At 37.2% G+C, this 14,214-nt stretch overlaps 1 protein-coding gene across 1 annotated transcript in view; it reads right to left on the bottom strand.

Annotated features, from left to right (window-relative positions):
* The window catches only part of SRBD1 (S1 RNA binding domain 1), a 68,781-nt gene that overhangs the window by 45,803 nt on the left and 8,764 nt on the right, over window positions 1-14,214 (bottom strand). The window contains exons 8-10 of the mRNA XM_010151755.1: window positions 12,348-12,483; window positions 6,726-6,829; window positions 2,051-2,158 (exon numbers count right to left, since the gene is read on the bottom strand). Of these exons, the coding sequence (XP_010150057.1) occupies window positions 2,051-2,158; window positions 6,726-6,829; window positions 12,348-12,483 (348 nt within the window). The remainder of the gene's footprint in view (window positions 1-2,050; window positions 2,159-6,725; window positions 6,830-12,347; window positions 12,484-14,214) is intronic.

The following is a 14,214-nucleotide window of genomic DNA, read 5'->3' as shown; positions in this document are numbered from 1 at the left end:
GCACCAGAAATTACAATACACTCTCGGAAACTTTGTGTTCAAACATTTAATGATAATAAAGAAAAAAAGAACAGTAGGGGATGAGTTGGAAATATTAATGCTAAAAGGAGATATTGATTACTTTAGCAGCCCTTTGCAAAAGTCTCAATAATCAGCTTCTCCTGTGAGCAGAAATAGAATAAAAGAAGAATAAGGGTTAAGTGGTCATGGACTAGGAATGCTACTGGCAGGTGTTTTGCATTCCTCTCCACAGGAGGTGTTTCACCTTTTCCTAACCAGACACCACCAGTCATGTAAAATTATCACACAGAGTAAAACATAAGCAGACATCCACTCAGGAACAGGCAAGCAAGATTTGTATTCTTCATATTTATGACTTGTGAATCATACCTAGGAAGCTGCAAAGAAGGAAGTTGGGGTGGGGGCAGGTGTGTGTGTGTGGTTTTGAAAGAAAGACTTCAACAACTTACTGCTGCAGCAGCCCTCAGTCTTACACAGAGACCACATGCCACAACAGTCCTGTGATAGGAACCATGAAGCAAAAACACAATAAAAGAACCCTGAAGAACCCTTACGTCAGCTGATTTGTAACCAAACCTCACTAAGAGGTAGGTCTTTTTTCTTTATTTTAAAAGCATTTGATTGTAGAGAAGGCTAACAAATTCCTTCACACTCACATCACAGCAGCCAACAGTTGGACTCTCTATCATGAGGCATTCATGGTTTGGCCAAACAATAGACACAGTACCTCCCCTAAAGTAGCTACATGTACTGCGGCCACAAAAACTGAACTCAGCACTTTGAAAAATACATGAAATTCACAGTATCAGAAGACAGGCTCACTAATCAGAAGAGGTGAAGTGATCTTGCCTGCAAAGTAATGCACAAGCATAACATACTGCAGTGAAGAAACCCAAAAGCCGTTAGAAATGCCTGTTGTTCAAAATTCAAGCCAACAGTTCTTTTCAGAAGGGAAGAACATAGAACATCCAGCCAGTGAAGGTCAGGAGAAGTGCGAGGAAAACAACTCTGATTGGAACAGCGACATAAGAGCCCAGCCAGGCAGGTGCAGAACAATTAAATTTCAGAATGTGGTTGGTTATTCAGTACCTAAAATGAGCAACACATGTCATTTTGATACAAGTCATTTCAACATTTCTGGTCCAAGAAATGGGGTGTCTTTGATAAACTTCATTTCAACTACTTCAAAACAGGTATTAAAATTTAGATGACAAACCGGAAAGCCTTGCCAGAATCAAACATGATGTTTTGAGGAGCTTCTATTCAAGAGAAAAATCCCATCACCAGTACAGTTAGACATCTGAAGATAACACTTTTAGGATGTAAACTTTTTTACGTATTAAATAACTTCAATTATGTGGTAAACTCCTAACTACACCATGAAAATAGCCTACTCAATGTTACTTTGATAATACTATGTGTAAGTTTCAATTTAGAATAATATTACAGATCTTACAAGTGACACTCCGATGACATTATTACCATCTCTCACCAGAAATAAATTTACTGACTTAGACCCATCACAACACCCACAGAATGGATTCAGACCAGCATTATTCATTCACCACAAAGTGCAGATGACAAACCTGAGGGACACTTCCAACCACAACATTTACTTTGCTGGTTTCTTTCAGACAGGTAAAAAACAGCAGTCAGAACAATGCTATTGCTGTGACATTACAAGATGCTGTGAAAATTCAATGACATGATAGTTTACACTAATACAGGGATAAAATTGCAACCATTATGGTAATGTAGATCTAAACTGTATTTTATTAGATAAATGTACAAGTAACAAATAAATACATAAATGCCTTCATCAAATATCATTTCTCTACTGTAGCCTGAACTGGATAGGGTCTCGAATTCAATCTACAGAACCAAGACTACATAGTTAATTTTGTCTTAAAGAACAGAGAATTAAAAACATGCTGATATTTTAAAATTTTTAAAATACATTCTAATGAAAAGTTGGGTAGGGATTTGTTAAGAAACTTAGTATGAAAATACACATTCATTCTGGGCTTACCTGTATTCTCTACAGAGGAGAGGATATATAAGGCGTTTATATGCATCCTCTACCGAATTCCGTAGTATCCTCATAAACTCTGGTTTTAAAAATTGTTTCGGTCTCCATCTGCAAAAGAACAGAAAAATAAAAATTAAAAAGAATATATTTAAAAACTCAGATAAAAAGAATTTTCAAAAAGAGACTTGTACATTGAGTGTAATGTCCTATAAACTGCAGGATTATTACAATTATTAGGCAATGAAATCATAGCTTCAAATATGAATCGAATGAGAAATTGCTCACAGTTCTATCAGATAAGGGAAAAAGCCTATCTTCTCTTTTTTCGTTATATATTAGAATGAAATCATATTTTATGTTTTAAAGAGAATATTTTTAAAAAGTTATTTTTTCCATTTGAGGAGTCAAAGCTTACCACAACTGAACATGCCACAACTTAGTACCATATTACCATTAGGGTTGTATTACTTGCTATTCCTTGATACATTAAAAAAATACTCAACATCCTCTGAGTGTCACTGCAGAGCAACTGATTTCAGGCAACTGTTCCCAGACAGCAATTGAAGAGCTAAAACTAACATCAATTAATGAAACCCAAATCAAATGTCTTTTGGAATGCTTTGAGTATCTCTATTTAAACTCAAAATGACATCTATCTATTTTGCAGCAGTCCTTTTGCAAAGCCAGTAATAACAAAACAGCAAAACCCAAACATTTTCCAAATTATTTTTCTTTTACCTGTTGTATATTAAAAGTGTAATATTCTAGCTAAAGGTAAAGTGAAATAATAATAATAAAAAAAGAATATTTTCCAACATTTTCTAAGCCAAACTCTTTGGAGTATTGCCTTTTCTAAGGAGACTGTGTGCAGTGGTCATAGCTGTAACAACAATTACTTCAGATTTTGTCCTAAAAAAACCCCTCAATTTCCAAGTTGCCCAGAACAAAGATCCCAGATACTTATTCAATTAAACTTTGTTTTGTGCAACATTACTGGGGAGGTGGGGGAGGGAAGTCCCTTGAACAAACACAACATACTCACAGATGGTCCACCCAGAAGAGAAAAGATTGAGGAGACACAGCCACATATACTGATGTAGAAATTAAGTCTATGAACATTTTCTGTAAGAGTCCAACTGGTTTTGATTTCTACTTAAAATACTGACAAGTTTTCTCCACTTAGTATATTTTTACACACCTGACTCCCTAACAGCAAAGTGAGATATATACATACATGGTAGTATGTCCGGGTAACTTCTGTAAATGCCTGGGTTTTTTTAATCCAACATGATTGAATTATGGCCATTTAATAAAGTATCCAGGTGCAGGCCAAGGTAAAAACATGACAGAATTTTACTTTTGACTTTGTTTACTTGCACTCACTCTGAAATATTGGGAATCCTAAATTGCTCCTACCCAGACAGCTTTTCAGTTGTTTAATGGGATCTACAATTTCCTGAAACAGCTTTTCTAAGTGTCTGTGCATATGGTAGTTGAGAAATGTGTGATCAAGTCAACGCTGCATTAACGCAGACAGCCCTGGGAGCAGAATTAAGCTTACCATTTAGTTTTACAACATCCAGAGTTGTGAGTGCTTAGCCACATGACCTCATCACTTTACTAACAGTTTTTGCAAAAAGTTCTATTATACTTATTTGAAGCTAGAGACTCTTTCCATACATACATAAAACTGGTAGAGGCTTTAAACCTCCTCACTGCCACCCAATTCTATAAACATGAAGTTTTTACAGGTGTCAAGTATGACTACACTCCCCCAGAAAGTATCCTCAGCACAAGTAAGAATGAGTTTGGAAACCTGGCAGCTGTTTCCCCCTCTCTTCCATCCAATAAAGCTAGTTAGCAAACCTCTTCACTGTAAATAATTTATCACAGCAGCTATTTTTATTACCTGCCTATATACAAGTAAAATCTATTTAAGCAACATTCTATCAGAAATCCTAGAACTACTACAAATGCAAAAAATCCAAACAAGCTCAATCATAGCAAATACTGCATTTTAATCATGCCAGTACTTCATGAGGAAAGAAAAATTGACTTTACTGCAGATAAAGCAAAAGCATGTGTGTATAATTTTAAAGATCAGCAAAGCCTGGTTAATCTTTCCTTTAAGAAATTTTTTTTCTTGATTAAATGATCAAGAGCTGACTTTTGCAGCCCTTTAAATGAAGACATGTTTAGAAAAACCCATATAAATTATATCATCTTACTCTGCTCAGCAGCCTTCCACGTGCATGTGCTCACAACAGGGACCACCACAAGCATGAACAGCTTGGAGTACTGATACACCTCAGAGGGTGAAACTATACCTCAACAGGATTAAACACAGCCCATGTTAAGAACCATTACTACTCATTCAAGGTTTGTTCAGCCTTGCGAAAAGAAGGCTCAGGGGAGACCTTATTTAAAGGGCAGCTATAAGGAAGATGGAGACTCCCTTCACACAAGAAGTCACATGAAAGAGGTGAGAGGTATGGGTAAAATTACTCCTGGGGAGATTCCTACTGGACACCAGAGGAAAATTTTTCACAATGAGCACCACATTGTAATAATTTCCAAGGGAAGTGGTAGATTTCCCCAAGATTGGAAACTTAAAATTCAGCTGGACAGGGTGCTGGGCCATCTTGTTTAGACCATACTCTTGCCAAGAAAGGTTGGAGCAAGTGATCTTTGAGATCCCTTCCAACCTGGTGTTCCATGATTCTACAAACATTGTTTTCAAGGCTGCAATCTCACTTTGGACCAACATCTCACCCTTTCACAAGGGACAACTCCATGTTGCCTTTACACTCAAAGCCAGATAAGCAGCCCCCTCTGTTTCTCACTGACTCTTTTTCCACGTCCCACTACACAACTAAGTCTTTGGTTCCAGTATTAATGGAGCTAGGATCACTGTCAAAGCAGAGAGGCCATCTTCTGGGGAATAATACAATCCATAGAACAAAGCCTAAGGACATTCCTGAGTTGTCTGTACAAACCTGAAGTTCAAGGAAATACAGAAATATAGCTTTTACAGGCTAATAAATATTCTGAACATGCAAAAAACATACATTCCCAAACCCATTCCATTGCAGGGCCATTTAATGCTATAAAAAAAAAAGGACCCAAAAGAACACATGAAGGTCAGTATATTTGCTACTAATTCAAGAGGCAATAGGTGATATAATTTTGTGGCCAGAACACTGGCCAAACTATAGCAGTGTGGCATTTCTGGTTCTGAAAATGATTGTGTGTGACCTTAAGTAAATTAGTTAATACCTTTCCAAGGTTTTGAAATCCTTGCCTCAGACAAAAGTTCTTAACCTTCTGCTCTCACCAGTGAATCAATACAATGAAAATACTGCAACTCTCACCTTTGGATAGTCACTTCCAAGCCTGTGGAGCGGAACACATATTTACTATTTGTCAATTTGGTAACACTGTTTTCTATCTAATGAAGATCAGAATCTATCCTAGATGTACCAAGATGTACTAAAATAATTCCTTCTGAAGTTTTCTGATTGTGAAGTTGTCCTTAAATAGTAAAAAGTCATAAGCATACATAGCCTGATGATTGCTAAGTATTAATAAGTAGTTCTGTTTTCAGGGTCAATATTCTTTTTGCCTCAGGATGACTCACAAAAGCATAATCAACCAAAACTATCTCAATTTAGATCCCACTTTCATTTGTGTAGCAGTGACAAGCTGTTCCCTTATCTGTGGCTCACAGTGCTTCCAAATTCTGTCACAGACGCAGAAACAGTAAGACTGACAGATATGTTCTGCCTACAGAAAACACATTTTGCGGAGAACAGAAATTCCGTTAGAGATATTAAAATTAGAACGAAAAACTTAGGTTTGTTTATGAATCCTGATACTTTCCTTAAAAAAGTTACTATGAGTCCTACATCATATTATGTCATCTGCCCACACAATATTTTAACTCTTTCAAAGGGTTCCATTTTCGAAGCAGAACTATTACATTTCCACAGTGAAAAGGAATATTTTTACCACATCCCTTTCTTGGACTCTGTGTGGAAACGACATGCTAAAGCAGTAACACAATATACAATTTTTTGAAAAGTGCATATTTTACTATCTTCTTTGTCCTTTTGGTTATTCAGTTTTAGGATGCAAAGGTAGGAGTTTCTCAAAACAATGCCCAGTATCTCAAACTATTGAGAAAGAAACTTGTCTTTTATACATGCAAGGAAGATTCACAGTTCAGATCACAATATTCTCCAGAGGACATCAAGGTGTAGTTTCCAAGAAAGACTGACAGAGATATTAGATTTTTTTTTTTAATCTATTTAACTTAAACTTTGAAAAAAACCACTCAAAATTATGTGACACTAGACATCTCACTACAGGCCTTAACAAAGCAACTAGTAAGAAAGAGCAGATCAGTAAGGAATAAGAGTAGCCCAAATATTTTAAAAATTCAATGGCTTGAAAATGGTGCCAACTCCCCAAATACAGCCAAAGGCATGATCTTTTCAGCAAAACGTTACAGCAGCTGGAAATACAGAATATGAATTATGCACTTGCTAATTTCATCTAATCTAATAAGTATTTGTTTAAACCGTTCTCCTAATGTAAGGAGACATGCAAGGTACATTTCAGCATACAGCTGTCTATAGAAAAAGAGATTTCTGTACGAGTATGTATCCACGCAGACCTTTCATTGACACACCACCAACAGAATTCATTCTTCACCCCGTCAGGAATGTTGACCTTCACTGTCAGGATCTTCAGATTTTCCCCACGGTTAATGGCCAGAATCTGAGTGCAAACATAAATGGCAGAGACAGATGACACACAAAATATCTAAAAGATAAACTTATCAACATTTGTGTGTGCGCTTGCTTGACGTTCTGTAGCAAATCGTGATGGTGGTACAGAACCAGCTGACAAAGCACTAGCATGTACAGATAACATCCACAATTTAAACACCAATTAAATTGTGCCGTGGCATAACAAATCATACATTTTTCCTGGAGCCTGCAATCTCAAGACCCAGTTATCTTAAACACACTTATAATGCAAGTCAGCATGAACTTAGCTGGTATAATAGTCTTCTTTAATAAGCCAAATTGAAACACAAGAAATTAATTGAAAAGCGATTCCAATCAGAACTTGAGATCCAAAATTTTTGAAAGAGTTAGTCTCAAGCTTCAGGCTTCATTATGCTTCCCAAAGATCAATTATAAAATTAATTATGAATCAGAACTTCTGACAAAAAATGGTCGATTTGAGTCATTTGCACCTAGTTCAAATAGCTGAAAATATTGTAGATACACTCTTTACATTAATATTAACACTCCAGCCTTCAAATGCACGCACATATTTCTGTCAGTCTTGTGCACACAAACACATATTCACGAGCTAAAGCTAAGCCTGGTTGCACATGTGCCATCTGCACACAAATTTCTGTTTTGAAGGCAATTTCTGTGGCTCTACATTTAAAACCAGGATCACAATGCAAGTGGTGAATCCTTGAGGGTACTGGCGGGTGGCCGCTAGTCGAACCTCTCTATGAAGATGAGCGATCACCTGAAGCAATTCTTACAGTACTTAGTAACAAAACTCACTGGATTATAGAAACACAACAGCAGTTAGAAGCAGCCCGATTTTAGATTTCATTTTCCCTTCCAAAATACTTTAAAGTGCAGAAATAAAAAAAACCTGCCAGAAGTTGACATTCCTGTATGACTACACATGTTGCTGTATGTAGCAGGCCCTGAGCACTGTCACAACAGAGCATTCTGTGTCAATCATGAACTTTAATTCAATCACTAGCTAACTCAGACATGTCACATATGTTAAATACAATGGTTTAAAATGACTCCAGGACATCGTACCAATTTATATTCCTCAGCCTTACTGCTCCTGTGACATACCAGGCCTGACATATCATTGAACAACAAAGCTAATAATAAAGATTGCATGTGAAATATTATAGCATCTAGTACCTTGACTGCCAAAACAAATGTTTTCATGTAGAGATTAGAAAGACACATTTTAACAAATCAAATGCTTTCATGTTTATTCTGATTTTATTTTTTAAAAAGAGAGAAAGTTAAATGTCAAGCTAAAATGAAATCAAAATGATGCTCACGACAGAGAATGCATCTGATAGAATTATAATGTCATCATTCAGTACACTGTTAGCGGGGTCAATATTTGCATCACATTGTGTTTCCTGGCACTCCATCTGCAGAATGTGTCAGTTACCGGAACTTAAACCAGCTCTACTGCAGTCACAAATATTTGTTACATTTTCATTCCTAAACAATCTGCCTATCCTGCTTTAAGTGACTTGCATTCAGAGAAGAATTCTCATCCAGGAAATGCTCAATTAAGAAAGTAATTACTGAATTTCTCCCCTTAAGATAATGAAGGTGGGTTTGGTTTGGTTTTTTGTTTGTTTTTTTAATTTTTTATTTAGTAACATGTTCAAATACAGCTATCATAGACACAAAGTAAACTTTAAGATGTAGAAAAAGACCCTTTATATGCAAGACTGGAACAGATCCAGGGGAAGGGTTAACAAAATCAACATAAAGAAAAAGCAAGGACAATAACTAAATCCAGTCAAGATTTATCAAACCTTATTCAGTTTATCAGAAAACTACAACATCCTTTACTTTGCACAGCCCTCCTATTTTCCAGATTTACTTAGACTCATTGAGCAAGTTTTGTATATTTTGCCAGGGACTTGTAATTTGCAATTCCTTTTTGACACTGGAAATAGAGTACTCTCCTCAAACATCACACTTCATACAGGAATTCTTTTCCTCCCACCAATTCAGTCATCCCCAAATAGAGGAAAGCAACCCCAATGAGTACACAAATGCTGAACTGTTCACAATTAGTGAAAAATCCAAATAAACTCTTGAAAGATTTTTTTTTCCCTTAGTTATGACAATGTTAGTGTAGCTACCCAACTACATCTTAAGAGTCCAATCAGGTTCTTCTTGCTGCCAAAGGAAGGAACTATGGCTGAACCTCCCAAAGTGTTCCAGCTGGAAACACCTATAGGTATCAATCACATCAGAAGTCAGGTTTTTTGAACAGATATGGTTGGTTTGTTTGGGATTTTTTGGGTTTGGGTTGTTGGTTTTTTTGGTTTGGGGTTTTTTTTTATTATTTCAAGTTCAGTATTTTAATTTTTTTCAGTCAAACTACCAGATTGCATGCCAGTCTCAATTATTTCATGGCATGTCTCAACACACAAAATGACAAAGCACACTCAGAGCTGCAAATGCTTTGGTCATGAAGACACAGCCTGCTCTCTTATAGGGAACATGCTAGTCTACTGCCCTCCTCCTTCACCTACCTGTAAGCTAGAGCAGCGTGAGGGTTATACACAGACTTTCAAGATTACTAGCACTTCCATACTCAGACAATGACCAGTTTTAATGCAGTATTTTATGGAAGTCTTCATATGCAACTCTGCAAAGAGATGACTTAAAGCCAACTGCTACTTTTGTCTCTAGCTAAACACACTGAGAATACTTGTCTGTGAGCAGTCAGCAAAGGACTAAGGAAGGTGTTCACTGACTTTTACAAGTGTTCTTCCAACACAGCTATTTAAACTGCAGTCCTGGGGGATTAGTAAGTTTTATAAATCCCTCTGAGTTTCAGGCTTCCCTGTCTATTTTTTTAGGCTTAAGCTTCTTTTAAAAATCCTGAACTAAAATTTCTTCACCTGCAGATATCTACACCTCTCCCAAAGTACATTCAAGAACACATTTAACCAACTTCTTTAATTCAGAAAGAAGTATTTCTTCAAAGTCTTAGGTGAAGGAGAAACTGAAGACTTAATACCTAAAAGAGATCGTTATAACCCAAAATAATAAGAAAAAGCAGTCATTTGCATCAACTGGGTAGTGAGGTTGGGTAATAAAGACACTGAAGATAAGGAGAAAGACCTTCAAAAGCACAGTACTAGGTTTTAAGCTTAAGGAAGGAATGGCAAATAAAGAAACCACTTTCCTTATTTCATCATGAAAACAAAAAGGAGACAAAAAGAAACTGGAAAACTAATTAAGAACCAAAAATCAGAAACCAGAAGTTACAGTATTTTTACAAAACAAGGAACTCTGCAAACTGCACATAACTGAAAAGATCGTAACACACATTTTTTTCCTTGACTAGTACAGAAAAGCCTGACACCTGGGGCCCTGAAACCTCAGTGAAGCAGAAAAAACTCAGACTAAAGATTCATAACAGAAAGATTCAATATGTTAGAATAGGCAATAGCAATAATATACTAATGAAATAAAGTGCATCTGAGTGCATGCTATAATTACAGGACCATCAGCTGCAAGAACAGTTATTATTTCACTGGAGAGTCAGAATGGGAAAAGGGGCATTAAGGTTAGTGACAGACTCAAGGAGAAATAAACTAAGACAGATCAAGTTAATCTTAGCATCAAACAGACAAGCTAAGGACACGTCCCAGATAAGAAACAGTGCAGCCACATGGTGAGCATGCTGACCAAGTTTGGGAAATCCGGATTCTATCAACAGGAATCCAGGAAATCCTGATTATATCTGAGCAACAGCTTCCCTTATGTAAAACAGAAAAAAGGATACCTTGAAAAAGTAATACATCATACCATCATCCCAACAAATACTGTACACCAACACACATTGCATATCTCTGTATTCACCACTCGCCATGCAAGAAAAAAACTGAACGACGTTTGACACCAGAAGTATTCATTCAACAGTAAAGCACCTAAACAAAAAATCCATATAGCACAACACTTCATCTCCTGATGAACCTACAAGTCTGTGATATGCCACCACAATAGCCTTAGCTTGTTCTGTTGACTTTTCCAGGCTCTCCAGAAGGAAGTTTTCACCATATAATTACTGATAGAAATTCAGTGAATGTTCCTACCTACTACAAAGCAAACAACTAGAGGTTCCTCTTCAAACTTCTACAGAAGGCCTGTCTATTAAAATCACTTGTAGTAACTTTGTCCTTCACCTAACACTATCCATACTGGGAGGTGGGTGAGAGGGTTTAAAATTAGCCCATGCATGTTGAAGTACTTTTTGGTAGTAAATTCACATGCAAGGAAATGCTTTATTAATTCAAAACATCACACTTCTAAAATATAGCAAGCAGAGAGAAAAGGAGAGCATATCAGATATAAAAAGAAAAGTATTCTGCTGTAAAATAAGGCAGCCTTCTAAAGGAAAAGGACATTCCTGGTTAGAAGCAGCCAAGAGGGTCTTTTTCATGGGGGTTGGGAGGGGGGAGAGGGGTTTAGTTTATCTTTTTTTGGGTGTGTGGTTTTTCTTAAGATAGGTAATTGTGACCAAAATAAAGAGACCATTCACTTGGTCATTAGCAACGACTCAGGGCAAAGGTCTTGACAGTTGCATTGAGTGCATCACATCTCAACCTTTGAACTTCAGTAACAGGGGCAGCCAAGCTATCAAGTCATCAGCTTCTCATCAACTAGTAAGTTTGTTTTGTCCCTCATTTCTTTTTATAGTCATATAGGCCTAGGCTTGGGGCTTAGGATAACCAAAGGTGTTTCACAGAAGGGAATACTGATGACTTGCAAAACAAACCCATTTTTGGGGTGGTGCATGGGACATTCCCTTGAGCCTTTCTATCTTGATGGTTCAACTTCTACAGAAGATTGCTGCTGATAAAAGCTGCTTTCAGGTCATCTTGAATTTCAATTGTCTGGATCCTTCCCCAGTACTTCCCACCAGTTGCACCTCAGAGTTTTAGTTCCAAATAGCTCAGAGAACTCCAGCTCAGTGCTACAACAAATACTCAAAATAACAAATAATAAATTGATCCAAGTTTGCTTCAAATACACTCCAGCCAAGTAGCTTCCTCTACTACACAATGCCCCAGACTCACCCCTACAGACCATAAATTATCCCTTAGCCTTTATCCCTTTATCCCCTTATCACCCTCCTGATAACACTTACTATGCACTTGTCACCAGGGGAAGGAAGGGAAGGCATGACACACTGAAAATAAGTCACACCAGTATTGAAATCTCTGATTATGAATACACTTGTCTGATTAATTCTCATTAAACAATGGACATACTGAATAAGCAATCTTCTGCTCAGTTTCTTAAAAGAGAATTTAAACAGTTCAAGTCCTGCATTTCAAGAATTAGAAAGTCTATTATCTGTGACAACTGAAAAGCAAAAATCAAATACCTTTAGAATCAGTTTGAAGTAACAATTCAAAAACAAACCCATCTTTGCTATAACTTAACATTCTAAGAAAGACACTACAAATTTTTAGGTGTACCTGATGATGCTGGATGGTCTTTATATTACAAGAAAACTCATGATACAGTTGGAATTTACCAATATCCTTTTCATTTCCACTTTTGGATGACACTTTCGCCAAGGATGACTGGATACAAATGTACCTTTGCTGACATCTGAATAAAAACAAATGTTAATAAGATATTTTAGCATGAAGCTTGTAACAAATCATTAATGCTTGTATTAAGTAAAAATGATTTGAAGCCTGCCCAATAAGAAGTTACATTAACTCCAATTACTTGCAGAATTGTATTACGTATCTTAATGCCAAAACTGATATAACACATACTGACTGGAACATACCAAGAGAAGAAATTCAAGCAGACCTTAGAAAAGCTGAACACCACCCTTCTGAAGGGAATAAATATTAAAAATCCACCATCTGCACTTCAGTTTGTTCAGTTACTGGTTCAACTTCACATAATAAATATCGTGAAGTTGCAAAAAAAAGTTACAGCAGTTTTCTATTTTCTAGAAATAGAATATTTACCAGCCTTGGGTAGGTTTCTGGCTTTGAGAAACAGACATAAAAAACTTCATCATTTTTAGGAATAACTGGGATCCCAAACAGCTAGCTTCCTGAATGCTCATGATTATTATATATACAACACACTTTAGATGAACAGGACGTATATGTAGAGCACTAAATATCCAATTAATACATCTCCAGTAATGGAAAGAATGAAAGCGATAGCCTGGTAGTGACAGCACATCCTTTACAAAACAACTCCATCACTGACATCACCACATTGCTGTGCTCTTGCCTTTTGATGAAGTTGGCCATTACTCACAATAAATAGCAAACGAGTCAGCTAAACAGAACTGAGCACATTCAAACCAACACCGTGTGCTCCTAAGGTGGTGTCTGTTCTTTGGTAACCCTGCTCTGTCCCAGGTGGTGCACCGCAGAGGAAAAAAAACAATCAGCAACTATTACTGTCATATCAACCCCCCAAATACATAATAACTTCAGGGTTATATGTCATAATATAAAAAAAACCCACCTTAAAATCAGTTACAGAGTCAAATCTGTAATTCCTGCTTTAAAAAGTCACATTCAATTGCCTAACTGACTTCCTGTACCAAAATCAACCATCACTGCATGCTAATTACACTGACTGGTGTCAAGCAGTAAATATTGGAGCAATAAATAAATAAAAAGTAAATAGTAATACTGGACCAGATAACACCTCTGGAAAAATCAACTTGATGGAAATGCAAGGATTAAAAAAAACTCCTTCATAGGTCACTAACTGCTAGGGAGATGCATTATATAGAACATATGCTATATGCTTTATATAGAACTATATGCTTTATATAGAACAGTCTTTGGGGGGTCAGTCTCATGCTATCCTCACGTGAGGAGAATTCTCCTCCACTGACAGCAGAATGGGCAGAAAGGCTAAAGAACATCCCCAGCACAAGTGAAGGAACGGACCTAATGCAATCTCACCCTTACTGTTTTCATACCATTAGAAATCAATTACTCTATCGGGTTTGCATGGCCAGGTTTTGGTAGCAGGGAGGCTACATGGCTGGTTTCTGTGAAGGTGCTAGAAGCTTTCCCTGTGTCCGATAGAGCCAACGCCAGCCAGCTCCAAACTAGCCAGCCGCTGGCAGTCAGGTTGCTGAGTCCACCAGCAACAGTGGTAGCACATCCGGGATAAACATGTTTAAGAAGGGGGTGGGGGGGTGGGAAACCCTGTGCAATGGCAGCTGAAAAGAGGAAAGAATATGCAAGACAAACAATTCTGCAGACACCCAGGTCAGTAGATAAGCAGGGGGAGCAGGTGCTCCAGGAGCAGAGATTCCCCAGCAGCCTGTCGTGCAGCCCCACGCAAGAGCCT

The sequence above is a fragment of the Eurypyga helias genome, unplaced genomic scaffold (assembly GCF_000690775.1).
Source record: "Eurypyga helias isolate BGI_N326 unplaced genomic scaffold, ASM69077v1 scaffold6765, whole genome shotgun sequence".
Taxonomy (NCBI): domain Eukaryota; kingdom Metazoa; phylum Chordata; class Aves; order Eurypygiformes; family Eurypygidae; genus Eurypyga; species Eurypyga helias.
This window is presented reverse-complemented; position numbering and strand designations above follow the sequence as displayed.